Source organism: Lepidochelys olivacea, assembly GCF_965140295.1.
Source record: "Lepidochelys olivacea isolate rLepOli2 genome assembly, chromosome: 14".
In the NCBI taxonomy this organism is placed as follows: Eukaryota; Metazoa; Chordata; order Testudines; family Cheloniidae; genus Lepidochelys; species Lepidochelys olivacea.
The window spans coordinates 29,544,470-29,560,572 of NC_140424.1; the positions used below are offsets into that span (position 1 = coordinate 29,544,470).

Below are 16,103 nucleotides of genomic sequence, written 5' to 3' on the forward strand. Positions count from 1 at the left end.
AGAGATGAACTACATGTGCAAGATGGATTTGACTTTAAAAGTGACAGAATCATCATACCAGAAAGTCTCAGAAAAGAGATCTAGGCTACTGCTATTGAGAGTCGTCTAGGAGCAGAGCTACGTAAAAGGAGAGCTTGAGATGCTGTCTCTTGGCCAGGCATGCACAGTCAAATTGAGGACATGGTACAGCCTGGGAACACATGTCAAACCTTAACAAACAAAACTCAAAAGGAACCAGTGTTACCACGAGGTCCCAAAGAGACCCTGGCAGAAATTTGACATGGAGCTGTTTGCGTTTCAAGGGGCAGATGATCTTATTCAGGCTGATTATTTTTCAAAATGCTTAGAAGTTGCTTGCTTCAGGAAACCACAAGTACATCTATCATTAGACACTGCATGTCTGTATTTACGAGATCTGGCATACCGGAAGATCTCATTAGTGACAATGGACAACAATTTAGCTCCAGAGATTTTAAAACTTTTGCAAAGAAATGGGACTTTATTCACCAAACATCAAGCCTGTTGTTCCCACGGTCCAATGAAATGGCTGAGAGAACAGTTCAATTTGTAAAAAGGATTAATAAAAAATTTAGCTTAGATAACACAGATCCCTCTCTTAGTCTATTGAGCCATCAAAATATACCTATGGGAGATTTAGGATCACCTGCTCAACTCCTTGTGGGAAGATATCTAAGGACCAGATTGCCAACTTCATCACAACTGTTGCAACCCAAATTGATAAAAGGAGACATACAAACTAGCCTACAACTGAGACAAGCAAAGCAGAAATATTTTTTTGACAAAGATGCAAAGCCGTTATCATCACTGAAAAATGGAGAAACTGTTGTATTAATTAAAAAGGAACATGGAAATCCACACAGCTGGTTGACCAGTATCCTGCTCCAAGATCTTATCTTGTTGAAACAGAGGAAGGAGATATCTTTAGAACAAACAGAGAGGATTAAATGAGCACTAAAAGACCGTAAGCAGGAGAGGAAAGAAAATATGGAAGAAACAGAAACAATGTCAACATCTATCTCAGAAATGCAAGCAATACCAGACAATTCTACTGAATCTATGAGTCTCAAGCGGTCAGTTCCAGTACAGAAAAAGCCCAAACAAACGTGGAACGCTCAGACACTTGCTACTACATCTAAAGGAAGAGCGAGAAGAAAACCTGATACATAAAAAGAAAAGGAGGACTTGTGGCACCTTAGAGACTAACCAATTTATTAGAGCATAAGCTTTCGTGAGCTACAGCTCACTTCCTCAGATGCATCTGAGGAAGTGAGCTGTAGCTCACAAAAGCTTATGCTCCAATAAATTGGTTAGTCTCTAAGGTGCCACAAGTCCTCCTTTTCTTTTTGCGAATACAGACTAACACGGCTGCTACTCTGAAACCTGATACATAAAGAGACACATCGTTCTAGACTCCGTAAGGTTTCAGATTAGAAACTACTAAATTAAGTTGATACAAGTTAAGTAAAAAAGTTGAAATTTAGCTAAATTGTATGTATCTTTCTAATTGTATTTTGTTTTGTTTGTTTAAGGGAGATGTAATGATCGTAGGAACCAAAGTTCCCCACAGGATTCTTTGGAAGGAATGATTATGTGGAGAGCCTTAGAAGAAGCAATGTCCCAGGCATGCTTAGCTGCTCAACAATTAGAGCCAAGAGGACCCGGAAAGATAAGCCAGTAACAGGTTGTGAAGTGTTTTTCTGTTACTTTAAACGTCTCCTGTATCTTTTCTTATGTTACAATAACAAGCCGCCCCAGCAGCGCCAGGGGCCGGTTTCTCGGGGACTCTCTCGGCTTCGGTCGCGCCGGGGGTGTCACTGGGCTCCGGACGGGGAGCAGGGCGAGGCTTGTGGCTGGTCTCTGGCAGCGGAGGGGTTAACCCTGTGGCCCGCTGCTGGGGGCGGGGAAGTTGCTCTGGCTCTTGCTGCTCCGCAGCTCCGGGGCTGAGCTTCCCGGGTCAGACGCTGCCGCCGCCTCCATCGTGAGCCGGAGCCCGGGCTGAGCCGCTGCCGCTGCCCAGCGGGGTGTGTGCGGGGAGAGCCCTTCCCCAGCGCCCCTCGGGGCCCAGCCGCGGGGACTTTCTCCGGGGGCTGGAACCAGCCCCGGCCTCTGCCGACACCAGCCTCTGAGCCGGAGCCTGCAGGGGAGGGGAGAGACCCGGGGAAAGGGCCGGGGCCGGGGGGGAAAGTGACTCTGCACCAACGGCCCCTCCTGGCTCCAGCCCTGCTCGCCCTGTATGTGTACGCTGTGGTTTAAAAGCCATGGCTGGCCCTAGCCTGGGGCTAAGGGGCTGTTTAATTGGGGTGTAATTCAGGCTGGGGCTCACCTTAAACTCTGTGAATCGATGAATTTTCGGTTTTCCTCCAGCAAGCACTCCCTGCACGTGTTTAATTAAGCATCTGAATGCGCCCATTGATTTCATAGAATCATAGAATATCAGGGTTGGAAGGGACCCCAGAAGGTCATCTAGTCCAACCCCCTGCTCGAAGCAGGACCAATTCCCAGTTAAATCATCCCAGCCAGGGCTTTGTCAAGCCTGACCTTAAAAACCTCTAAGGAAGGAGATTCTACCACCTCCCTAGGTAACGCATTCCAGTGTTTCACCACCCTCTTAGTGAAAAAGTTTTTCCTAATATCCAATCTAAACCTCCCCCACTGCAACTTGAGACCATTACTCCTCGTTCTGTCATCTGCTACCATTGAGAACAGTCTAGAGCCATCCTCTTTGGAACCCCCTTTCAGGTAGTTGAAAGCAGCTATCAAATCCCCCCTCATTCTTCTCTTCTGCAGGCTAAACAATCCCAGCTCCCTCAGCCTCTCCTCATAACTCATGTGGTCCAGACCCCTAATCATTTTTGTTGCCCTTCGCTGGACTCTCTCCAATTTATCCACATCCTTCTTGAAGTGTGGGGCCCAAAACTGGACACAGTACTCCAGATGAGGCCTCACCAATGTCGAATAGAGGGGAATGATCACGTCCCTCGATCTGCTCGCTATGCCCCTACTTATACATCCCAAAATGCCATTGGCCTTCTTGGCAACAAGGGCACACTGCTGACTCATATCCAGCTTCTCGTCCACTGTCACCCCTAGGTCCTTTTCCGCAGAACTGCTGCCTAGCCATTCGGTCCCTAGTCTGTAGCTGTGCATTGGGTTCTTCCGTCCTAAGTGCAGGACCCTGCACTTATCCTTATTGAACCTCATCAGATTTCTTTTGGCCCAATCCTCCAATTTGTCTAGGTCCTTCTGTATCCTATCCCTCCCCTCCAGCGTATCTACCACTCCTCCCAGTTTAGTATCATCCGCAAATTTGCTGAGAGTGCAATCCACACCATCCTCCAGATCATTTATGAAGATATTGAACAAAACCGGCCCCAGGACCGACCCTTGGGGCACTCCACTTGATACCGGCTGCCAACTAGACATGGAGCCATTGATCACTACCCGTTGAGCCCGACAATCTAGCCAGCTTTCTACCCACCTTATAGTGCATTCATCCAGCCCATACTTCCTTAACTTGCTGACAAGAATACTGTGGGAGACCGTGTCAAAAGCTTTGCTAAAGTCAAGAAACAATACATCCACTGCTTTCCCTTCATCCACAGAACCAGTAATCTCATCATAAAAGGCGATTAGATTAGTCAGGCATGACCTTCCCTTTGTGAATCCATGCTGGCTGTTCCTGATCACTTTCCGCTATGGCGAAGGCTTAAAAAAGTCTCCCTGGATTTAGTTCTGGTGGGAGGGGCTGGCTCTGTGCCAGGGCTGGCTTTACCATGAGGTGAACTGAGGCGGCTGCCTCAGGTGTCAGACTGGGGCGGGGAGCCACTAGGACTCAGAATGTAGAAAATTGTGTCTGCTGCTGGTGCATCTGTATTCTCTCTGCTCTAGCTGCACAGAGATGGGGGAGTGCTGTGCTGGGGGAAGGACGGCACAAGAGACATAACAGGCAGGAGAAAAGGTGAGCAGGAAAAACAGAAAGCAGCAGGGAGAGAGAGGAGGAGGAGCAGCCTCTTATGTGCATCCCCAGGAGCCTGGACTGATTAACACCAGCTTCTGAGGGAGCTTCCAGTTTCCTGCTGCTTCACTAAACCCACTTGAGGAGAACAGGCAATCAACTGAACTAGTGGGAGTCAGTTAGGCCCTTAAGACGCTGATATGTTCCCTCACTCAGGCCCTGCTACCAGCCTGCTTCTTTGACCCCTTCAACTGAGTGTTGAGAGCCACTATAACTGGCACAGAACAGCAGTCATGAGTGAAAGAGGAAAACGCCCCTCTGGGGCAGCATTCAGAAAAAGAAAGCAAGCAAAGGAAGCTTTCCTATCTAAGCAGGAAGGAGGTCTCCTGAGATACATAGACACAAATGTTCACGGTGAGCCTTCTGGCCCCAGTGAGGATGTGAGTGGTGCGGAGATGCCTGATCTTCCAGTTAGTCAGAGTACAGGTGACCTGGCAGCTATTGCAGCATCCATATCTCCATCTCAAATGGACGTAACCATGCACATTCCTGAAGAAAAGTGTAGATCAGAGAAGAGTGTGGTGGAGGCGCAAGAAACAGCCGCTACTGAGTTTACTTCATTAAGTCTAGATGGCCCAGGACTGTGGACCCACTTGAGCAGTAGACTGAGGGACTTCCTTGTACTTCATGGGTCACAGCAAGTGAAAAACTTCATGTTCCCCAAAGACAATGAAAATAGAAGTTTCCATCCAACACATTACTGGTGTGAAATCCCCAATGGTGACAAAGTGGAGAGGCCATGGCTTATGTCCTCAAAACCCCAGAATGCTGCACACTGTTTTTGTTGCAAACTCTTCCAGTCTAATGTTCCAGCCACATTGGGTTCTACAGGAACAAAGGACTGGAGAAATCTGGCTGGAAATCTGGCATGCCATGAGAAGGCAGCAAATCACCAGAGAGCATTCCATAGGTGGAAAGAGCATGAGAGAAGACTAAGGTTAAAGGACCCCATAGATGATCAGCATCAAGAGAAAATAACATCAGAGTCTCTTTACTGACAAAATGTTCTGAAAAGGCTCATTGCCATGGTGAGAATGCTTGCTACCCAAAACCTAGCACTGCGTGGCACTTCAGATCAGCTGTATGTGCCAAACAATGGAAACTTCCTTAAAATTGTGGAGCTGATGGTTGAGTTTGATGCTGTACTCCAGAAGCAGCTAAGAAGAGTCACCACCCCAGAAACGTGTACACACCTCTACCTTGGAAAAACAATTCAAAATGAGATCATACAGTTACTGGCAACAAAAGTCAAACAGAAGATTGTGGCAGATCTGAAGTCAGCAAGATATTACTCTGTTATTCTGGACTGCACACCTGACATCAGCCATATGGAACAAATGACTTTAATGGTGCGTTTTGTAACAACAACAGAACCTAGTTAAAATGTCCCTGCAGTGGTGACGGTGAGAGAGCATTTTCTAGAATTTATTGACATTAATGATGCTACAGGAGCTGGTATGACAAATGTGCTTCTTAAAAAACTGAAAGATACATGAATTGCGATTGCTGACATGAGAGGTCAGGGCTACTATGATAATGGTGCCAACATGAGAGGAAAGAACAGAGGAGGGCAGACACGGATCCGAGAGTTAAGCCCTCAAGCCTTTTTTGTCCCATGCAGTTTTCATTCATTGAACTTGGTGCTCAGTGATGCAGCATCAGCTTCTAGTGAGGCTGCTGAATTTTTTTAATGTATTTCAAAGCATCTATGTATTTTTCTCTGCATCAACTCATCGATGGCAAATTTTGAAGCAACATCTGGGAACTTCCTCTCTGACACTGAAACCACTGAGTGCCACACGATGGGAAAGTCAAGTGGAGGCGATAAAGCCTATCAAACACCAAATTGGGAAGATAGATGATGCCATAGTTGCCATTTATGGAGGATAATGCTATGACAGGAACTGTTCGTAGGAGAACAGTGGCAGAGGGAAATGGAATCACCAGAAACATACATTACTTCCAATTTCTGTGTGGCTTAATGTTGTGGCATGACATACTGTTTGAAATAAATGTTGTAAGCAAGAGACTCCAAGGTTTTGACCTTGATATATCTGGAGCAATGGAATAACTGGACAAAGCAAAGTCATACCTACAGTCTTACCAGACAGATAAGGGATTTCAAAACGTTCTGAAGAGTGCACAGAAGTTGGCAGAGGAACTTCACACTAAAGCTATTTTCCCACCCGTTCAAGAATACAAGAGTCAGCGAAGAAGACGACATTTTGATTACAAGGCACAGGATAACCCCATAAGAGACCCCAAAAAACAATTCAAAGTTGAATTCTGTAACCAGATGCTAGATTGTGCAATACAGTCAGTTGAAGAACATTTCATGCAACTGAAGGAACACAGCAGTATATTTGGGATGTTGTATGATATTCCAAAACTCCTCACTATACCTGAAGAAGACCTACACCAGCAATGCAGGGCACTAGAGACAGTGTTGACACATGATGACGTGCGCGATGTTGATGCGAGTGATTTAGGTGATGAACTGAAAGCACTTTCAAGATACATTTCAGCAGGATCAACTCCAAAGACTGTTCTGGAATATATGTGCACAAATAAAATGACCACCCTCTTTCCAAATGCTTTTGTGGCTCTGTACATACTTCTAACATTTCCTGTAACAGTTGCCAGTGGAGAATGCAGCTTCTCCAAGCTGAAGTTAATAAAATCACATCTACGCTCCAGAATGACGCAGGAGAGGCTAGTCAGCCTTGCAACCATCTCAATAGAGCATGAGCTGGCCCAGACTGTGGACCTTCAGCAGGAAGTAGTTCAAATCTTTGCAACCAAGAAGGCACGGAAAGCACCACTTTGATTATTCAAACAGATAAAAACCCCAGTGTTTACTATGCAGACAAGAAAAGTTACATTTGCTGTTCAGGCATTTGAAAGTTAAGTGTTACTTAAAATTTTTGAACGAGGCATTTTAAGTTGTTAGTTCTCCTTTATTGGGGTAGGTAGCAGAGCAGTACCATGAGAGGAGTAGAACAGGAAGAAGGTAGAATTGAGACCTCAGGTTTCAAAATGTTGTGGGCCAGCCCTGATCTGTGCTATAATAAAATGATGAAGGCCAGGGCCTTTAAATACAGGAGCATAATTAAACAGTTATATCCATACTCAGGCACCTGAATAAGTAGCTTCATTATCAACAGTGAACACTCAGAACAGAACACCCATGTTGCAGGCTCTGCAATTTTAAACTCAGGCCACTGATGGAGAAAACTGACTATGAATTTCTGAGCTTAACTTTAGGGTCTTGTTTTTAATATCTTAGCATAAACATCCCCCCAGAATGGCAGAATCTAGAACTGTCTGGGAAAGAACTTGGGATGAATCTGGCTGTAAAAGGGACTGAAGCCCCTTCTGAAACCTCCTCAATTGCCTTCTTGCCCTGACAGGCTGCAGAACATTAGCTCCAGGTCATCCCATCCCAGCATGAGACGGAGAAGTGACATGGCCATAGCAAAGCCTGTGATCTTCGAGGAGGTGGCTGTGTATTTCACCAAAGGGGAATGGGCTCTGCTTGACCTGGGTCAGAGAGCTCTCTACAGGGATATCATGCAGGAGAATTATGAGATTGTGGCCTCACTGGGTAAGGATTCCTGTCCCCTTGGGTATTAGAATCTGTGTGGCTCTGAAGCATCTGGTTCAACTGCTGTGCAGGATTCTTCATTGGTCCCCTAGATTTCAGGGGGATCAGCCCCAGTATTCCCAGATCCGGTGTGTGAGAGACTGTGCCCTCCACGTCCCCTCCCTTGGGACAGGAGATTCAAGGACATAATGTTAATGGAGCTTAGGTAAAAGTGATCATGACTTGATCATATTTATAATGTGCATTAGAATAAAGTCCAGACCAGTTATATAACTGGTGCTTCTAAAGGATCAATTTCACAAAGTTGAAAACAATTATGAGCCAAATCAGCTGGGAGGAAGAATTTCATCAGAAAAATGTGAATGATAATTGGGAATCAATTTAATAACACCTTCCTGGATGCCCAAAAAGCCACAATTCCACAACTGAGGAAGAAGGCTGTGCTGGTTAAAATACCAACCTGTTTAGAGGGAGGGTGAAGGCAGCTGTAAAATACAAAATAAAATATATTTATAACAAATGGAAGAAAGGGGAGTTTGACCATTATGAAAATAAATCAGAAGTTGGGAAGTGTAAAAAAATTGATAAGGGAAGCCAAGGGACGCAAGGAGAAATCTATGGCCAGCAGAGTTAAGAACGATAATGTTGCCGGCACCCAGTGCCGAGAGGCTGAACAACAGCTTGAGTGGTTCGTTACCTGGTGTGCTACACCCAATAATCACAACGGGGTGGAGAAGCAGAAAAGTTTATTTGCAGCTGCAAAAAGGTACAGGGAGAATAAAATCTCAAATCCTGCACAACAGAGCAGGAAGTTACACAGGCTTTTATACATCCTTTTTTCCAGCATACTTATCCAATAGCAAGCTGCTCCAAGTATCCATATAGCCAGCCAATCCAGTTCCCAGCTAGTTCCCTGATTCTCTGTATCATTTGTTAAACTATACATAAAGCTGCTTTATTCAGCATTGTTCTTCCATATCTCCCCAGTTTGGCCTTGCTTAGTTTCAGGCAGTCTGACTCTGCAACATACTGTTGCAGATTCTCAGCATAACTGCTGTGTGTGCCTCCAGGCGGGGGGGCCAAGGACACTTGGGCCTAGCACACAGAGCTGCTGCGAGTGCCTCCAGGCAGGAGGGGGGGGGCAAGGACACAGGGGCCTAGTGCGAGGGGGCTTCATCGACACTTGTGGTCTTCCATCCCCTCGAGTTACCTAGTGGCCATGCCCCAGTGTTCCCAACAATAAGAAGGAGATTTTAAAAAATATTAGGAACAATAAGCAATCCTGACAATGATAGTAGTATATTACTAAGTGGAAATGATAACATTATCAATAATAATTTAGAAATGGCAGAAGTCTTCAATAAATATTTTTCTATTTTGAATTTGAGGATGCAAAAGATGATTTAGTCATATCACAGGGTGGTTATAACACTCTTTCCATTCCATTGGTATCTCTGGAGAATGTTAAACAAAAGCTACTAAAGTTAGACATTATTAATTCAGCAGGTCCAAATAACTTGCACCTAAGAGGTTTAAAAGAACTGGCTGAGGAACTCACTGTCCATGAATGTTGATTTTCAATAAGTTTTGGAGCACTGGGGAAGTTCCAAATGTCTGGAAGAAAGCTAATGTGCCAATTTTCAAAAAGGGTAAACAGGATGACCCAGATTATTATAGGCTTGTCAGCCTGATATTAATCACAGGAAGATACTGGAGAAGCTAATATAGGACCCGATTAATAAAGAAATAAAGGAGGGTAAGGTAATTCATGTAAATCAATGTGTGTTTATGAAAAATAGATCCTGTCAAACTCACTTGATTTTTTTTTTGAGATTATAAATTTGGTTGATAAAAGTAAAAGTTTTGATGTAATAGACTTCTATGAGATGTTTGACTTTGTTCAAAATATTTTGATTAAAATATTAGATATAAAATTAACACAGCACATATTAAAAGGATTAATAACTGGCTAACTGATAGGTCTCAAAATGTAACTATAAATCGGGAATAGTCATCGTGTGTGTGTGTTGAGTGGACTCCCACCGGCATTGGTTCTAGACCCTATGCTATTTAATGTGTTTATGAATGACCTGAAAGAAAAGATAAAATCATCACTGATAAAGTTTGTGAGTGACATAAAAATTGAGGGAGTGGTAAATAGTGAAAAGGTCAGGATACTGTTTCAGAGTGATCTGGATATCTCCTAGTATACTGAGTGTTTACCACATTTCGATATGACTAAATGTAAATGTATACTTCTGAGAACAAGGAAAGTTGGCAATACTTAAATGATGGAGGAAAAGCAGTGAGTCTGAAAAGGATTTGAGGGTTGTGGTGCATAATCAGATGAACATGAGCTCCCTGTGTGATGCTGTGGCCAAAAGAGCTAATGCAATCCTGGAAGTAGTGGACTAGCCACTGGGCTGATGTGGCCTGTGCCCAAGGGCCCTGACCAACTGGGAGGCCCCTGGAAAAAAATCCACCGCTGCTGGAGGAAGCCTGGAGCTCCTCTCCAGCAGCCCCGACCTGTCCCTGGCAGCAGCTGCAGGGAGCAGGGCAAGTCCCCAAGCCCGACCTACTCTCCAGAAGAAGCACCAGGCAGGCGGGGTGGGATAAGCCCCAACCCCCTGACTCTGATCCCCTGCAGAAATGCAAAGGGGTGTCGGGGGAAGCCCCAGCACCCAGACCCCTGCTGTAGCCCTGGAACTGGAAGAGCTCGCGCTCCCCATTGTGGCCCTGGGGCCGTGGCATGGGGACACAACTTCTCCAGTCTTGGGGCCGCAGTGGGGCAGGGAGAGCAGAAAGGAGCAAAAGGGGTTGTGGGGCTGCAATGGAGGGGCGGGATGGGGAGGACCCTGGGTGGAACAGGGGCAGGCGCTGGGGAAGGGACAGAAAGAAGTGGGGCTGTGGGTGGGGCCACAGGCGGAATGGGGGCCAGGCTGCAGGTGGAAGGGATGGGGAGGGGCTCCCCACTTGCTCTGACCCAGGGCCCCAGGAAATCTTAGTCTGCCTCTGGATCCTGGGATGCCTAAACAAGGGAATCTCAAGGAGGAGTAGAGAGATTATTTTACCTCTTTATTCAGCACTAGTGCGATCACTGCTGGGATGCTCTGTGTCCAGTTCTGGTGCCCACAATTCAAGAAGAATGTTTGTAAATTTTGAGAGGGTTTGGCAAAAAGACACAACAATGTTTACTAGAAAGCCTGACTTATAGCGATAGACTCAAGGAGCTCAATCTATTTAGCTTAAAGAGAACATTAAGGGGTGGATTGATTACTGCCTATGAGTATCTACATGGGGAACAAATGGGGAATAAGTAGCTAGGTAGTAGTACTGCAGAAAAAATTGTCACTGATTGATTATGAGCTAACAACGTGATGCAGTTGTAAAAAAGGCTAAAGTAGTTCTGGCGTTTATCAACAGGAGTTTCATATGTGAGATGTGGGATGTAATTGTCCTACTCTGCTCAGCACTGGTGAGCCTCAGCTGGAGTATTGTGTCCTGTTATGGGCACCACAATTTAAGGAAGGTGTGGACAACTTGGAGAGAGTCCAGAAGAGTGGAACAAAAATGAAAAATGGTTTAGAAAACATGAAAGACTAGGAAACGTTTAAAAACCTGGGGGTATTTAGTCCTGACAAAAGAAGACTGACGGGGGGGACCTGATAACAGTCTTCAAATGAAAGAAAAGGAGGACTTGTGGCACCTTAGAGACTAACCAATTTATTTGAGCATAAGCTTTCAAATATGTTTTTTTAAAGAGGACAGTGGTTTTTTCTCCACGTCCACTGAAGCAGGACAAGAAATAATCAGCTTAATCTGCAGCAAGGGAGATTTGGGTTAGATATTAGGAAAACACCTTTCTAACTCTAAGGATAGTTGAGTACTGGAACATATTACCAAAGAAGTTGGTTGAATCACCATCACTGGAGTTTTGGACATCTTAGATGAACACCTGTCAGGGATGGCCTAGTATACTTGGTCCTGTCCCAGCACAGAGGGCTGGATTAGATGGCCTCTTAAGGTCCCTTCCAGCTCAACATTTCTATTATTCTACTATTTGAGCCTAGGCAGGAGGAGACTGGCAACTTTTCCTCCAAAGTGGTCCTTGCTGTATCTGTGGAGTATGGAGCAGGATGAGATAGTGAGAAGAGCCAGCACCACACCTGAGATGGCAGTCAGCTGGGCATCTGGGTGGGCAGAGCAGATCTCATGGGCAGTGAGGAATGGCTGATTGAGCATTCAGCAGCCAGGGGATGGGGCTGTAGTGCCTATGAGAGCAGGCTCTTTGCTCTCTGCAATGGACTGGGAGCAGGTGTCTAGTGATTTTCTTTCCAGGCCATCAGTGGCATTTCCTCTGTTTATTTTTTAACAACTGTTCTCAGGGAAGCACCTAGAGACTCCAATCAGGGATGACAGCCTTGTGGACCCAAGTGTTCCATGGACACATTAGGAGACATGAGAGAGCTTGGCCTCTGTTGTGAAGGTGTGTGGGTGTGGAGGGGAGGTGTCATTGGCAGTGATGGAGAATTTACTTGTACCCCAAATACCTAGAGAGCATAGCAACTCTGCTCAGCTTCCCCGGGGAATAATTTAGGGCTGCTCCCTAGGCAGAGTGGATGAACCCTTGCTCCAGCCCAGTTCATCATGGGATCTTTTACAGTTTATAGCCCAGTCCCTGTAATGTGGGGATGGGTAGGGGAAAGACCCTTTTTGCATTTTGCTGCTCAGATCCTGGGTCTGGAAGTAACTTTGCACTAACCTTAATGAACAAGATAAGCATTTGTTCCCTTTCCCCAAGCAGGATTTCTGATTTCCAAACCCAGTGTGATCTCCTGGCTGGAACGAGGGGAGGAGCCATGGGTCCCCAGTCTCTGGGGCTATGAGGAAAGGGAGATCTCAAGAGATGCCCACACAGGTGAGGAATCAGCTAACCTGCCTCAGAAACCAATTCTTGTATCCTCATGCAAACATGGCTCTTCATCAAGTGGGTGGGTGAAATTCTGGGGCCTGCGTTGTGGTGGAGGTCAGACTAGATGATCATAATGGTCCCTTCTGACCTTAGTATCTATGAATCAAGACTGTCTGACTCTTCAGCCCCTGCCTTTATTTATATTCAGAGGATGTGAAGAATGGCTGGGTCCCCTCCTGTCTCTCCTCTGGGGAAGATTTTTTGGAGGGGTGGTGATTTAGCTCCTGATATTTTCATCTTCCCAGCAGTTGTTTGGGTTTATTCCCCCTTTCCTTTCCCTCTTTCTGAGATTCCCTTTCCCCCAGCACAGGGAGTGACTTCTGTCTGGATTCTGTCTCTGTCCCAGCAGGTGATGGGATGGTGAGTGAGAACAAGGAGGAGAACCCTCAGCAGGAAGGTCCCGAGCAAATGGAAACACATGGGATTCTATCAGGAAGATCTGAAAGGAATGTTTTCCAGAACCCTGAGCACAAGGAGGCCTTGCAGAGTCAGTGCAGACCAGAGAGACATCAGGGAAACCAGCCAGGGCAGAGACAGGGTAAATCCGCTCAGAAGAGCAGAGGGGTTAAGCAAATCAAAGAAACTGTTCAGCAGAGAATCCCCACTGGAGAGAGACCAAACACGTGCAACAACTGTGGGAAAAGCTTCCTTTGCAGATCAGCCCTTATTACTCACCAGAGAATCCACACAGGAGAAAAACCCTTTAAATGCCCTGAATGTGGGAAAAGTTTCTGCAAGAAGTCAGCCCTTACTGACCACCAGAGAACTCACACAGGGCAGAGACCTTACAAATGCAATGAATGCGAGAAAAGCTTTACTTGCAACTCACACCTTCGATCACATCAGAGAATTCACAGGGGAGAGAGACCCTATGAATGCCCCCACTGCGGGAAACTATTCCGGCACAGCTCAACCCTCATTAGGCATAAGAAAATCCAAACAGGACACAAAGCCTAGAAGTGTCCTGGCTAGGGGTGGATCAAGTAAATAACACCTTTGTTGGGTCCTATGATTCCCAGAGAGTCAGGACAGTCTGGAGTGACCATATAACAAGAACATGCAATAGTTGTTAAAGGAGAGAATGAAATTAACTGCCAGGAACAGAGCTGTGCAGAGCAAGAGGCTGAGCTAGAGTCCCATGTTATGATGGGATTTGATTATAGCATCCTCTGTTCAGCTCCTATATTAAAGTTTGATGTTATTCACCTAGAACCATCTTTATCTTATACAATGTGACTTCTCATTTATTCTTGATAGTGTTTTGGGCCTGGATCCACCAAGGGGCCTAGGTGTTGTGACATCGAGAATTACAACATCTAACTTTTAGGGTCGTAGAAAATCACAGGTATGACACTGGGATCCGCAGAGCCTGAGTTTGGAGCCCAATCTCCCTGTAAGATGAGTATGCAGAGATAGGCATCCTACAATTGCCTTTTTAAGTAGATCAGCAAGTTGAGACAGTAGCTGCAGCCAGCAAGCTCCTTCTGTCCTGAGCCCTGTTGTGTCCCCCCGCCTGCCCTATGGAGAAGGGGTAAGTGAGGGGCAGGAGCAGAGGGGGAGGGGAACACCCTGACATTAGCCCCCCTCCTCTCCCCTCCTCTCACCCCCGCACAGCAAGCAGAAGGCTCCCTGGAGCAGCTCCAAGGCAGAGGGCAGGAGTAGCACATGGCAGTGGGGGGAGGGACAGCTGAACTGCCGGCAACTGGAGGGGCAACCGGACTAAGTTATAGGATTTGAATTTGACAAAATTATAATTAAAATTGATTTGGTGCTGAGTTAGACTGTGTGCTTTCACTTGTAATTGCCAATTATTGCTTACACTTGTGTGTGTAGTGCTGCGCTCACTTCACTTGATTACTAAATTATCTGGTATACTGCTTAAAAGAGCTACTCTTGACATCTGTGGTTTGTTGAGTACATAACTAAATCTCAGATGTGTTATCATTTGTGGAAATTCATTGTTGGATGATAAATTCTGTTTTGTTTTCTTACTTTAATTCAATTTGTACCTTTAAGTGCTAGTGGGAGCTAGCAATTTTGTTAAATAACTGTTCTGCTCTGCATCTCACACTCATCCCCTGCAGCTGTGCTGTGTTTACACATTTGAGTGAGAATTACCTGCTGGTGAAAAATGCATCCTTAAATCTCTCTCCCTCGTTACATTACACTGTGTGTGAGAGAAAAAAAGCTATCTTCTGACTTCAAAATCTCACATCCATCTTTGTGTGTGTTTGAAACTTTAGAATACTTTCAAACTAACTTTAATTTTTGTGTATGATTTTTGTGTATGATTTTTGAACTACAGAGCTATCTAAAGTGCTCATACCTTACACTCGCCTCTAGCTTCATTCCAATCGTGGTGTAGGGACTTCTCTAGCACAGTTATAAATAGCAGTGTAGAAGGTGAGGCACGGCTTAGGAGACTAAAGACATGACTGAACCCTGTGGATATGTACCTTACACTGGCCCTCAACTCATCCAGGCACTGCCTCCCCTATCTACACTGCTATTTTTAGCAACGCAGTGTCCCCCTTCCTCCCTGCCTCAGTTTGCTGCCAGACCCTTTCCCTGACTCTGGGAGCTGCTGGAGCCTTTGCCTAGGGCAGGGAGACTCTGGCTGTGGGGAAAGACTCCAGCAGCTCTCCCTGCTGAGCCTTTTCCTGTGGCCTACTCCTGCCAGAGCCTTTCACTGGCACATGCAGCTATGCACCATAATGTAGACCCAGCTTGCTGTTCACTGAGTCATGAAGTTGTGGGTCACCAGTGTGGTTAGATGTTTGGCTGTGTATGTGTTTTTTGTGTGTGCTGCCCCACCTCTGCAGACAGCTAGCTGGCACAGCAGACCTTGAATGAACCACTCAATGACTACAAGATCCGTTAAGGTACGAAGGCACCAGGCCAGGTTTATTGTTGACAAAGCACGGTAATAGCACCTGGCAGACTCTACAAGAATACTAAAACATGTATGTTTGTAACAATGGACGCAGCCTAGTGAATGGTGGGACTTTCCGTTCCCCCCTCGGCTGAACAAATATTATCCCTCTGAAATATATTTTTATACCCGAATACAAACAAGTTAGTACTGCCTCTGACATAATTAGTTACTACCCCCTGATGTAGCTAGTTATCACCTTGTACATGTTGGTTGAATTAAAACATTTTCATTATATGCTGTCATCCTGACTTTTTCTTTAAAAGGGATCAGTGTGTTCCTGTTATTTTTGAAAAATGTTTTTTACCATTTTTAATACCCGAATGTTCTCGTACCACTTAATATTGGAATGTGTTTGCATGAATACTTTGTGCTTAGCACTTCTTAGGAATATGTATTTTCGCAATATTAGCCCTATTCTTACCAAATTCTGTGAGCAGTCCCTGCCTTATACCAGGCCTTTAATACAAGGGCATATGTCAGCCTCTCTTCCTACTACAGCCATTGCCAGTGGATGCAGTGCATTGAAACCATGTCCAGATAGACATGTGTCTACACT

At 45.5% G+C, this 16,103-nt stretch overlaps 1 protein-coding gene across 6 annotated transcripts; it reads left to right on the forward strand.

Annotated features, from left to right (window-relative positions):
* The first annotated feature begins 1,377 nt into the window (after positions 1–1,377).
* Positions 1,378–15,751, forward strand: LOC311531255 (zinc finger protein 2-like). Of its 6 annotated transcripts, none has more exons than XM_084648516.1 (5): positions 1,378–1,435; positions 1,551–1,702; positions 7,447–7,640; positions 12,445–12,558; positions 12,959–15,751. In XM_084648516.1, the coding sequence occupies exons 3-5, from the start codon at positions 7,484–7,486 to the stop codon at positions 13,567–13,569; spliced, it is 882 nt and encodes a 293-aa protein (XP_084504642.1). In that variant the 5' UTR covers positions 1,378–1,435; positions 1,551–1,702; positions 7,447–7,483; the 3' UTR covers positions 13,570–15,751. The 6 variants fall into 6 exon arrangements, with proteins under 6 accessions (XP_084504642.1, XP_084504643.1, XP_084504647.1 ...); XM_084648517.1 differs by having other exon boundaries at positions 12,962–15,751; XM_084648521.1 differs by lacking the exon at positions 7,447–7,640 and adding an exon at positions 12,026–12,126.
* Positions 15,752–16,103: the final 352 nt, after the last annotated feature.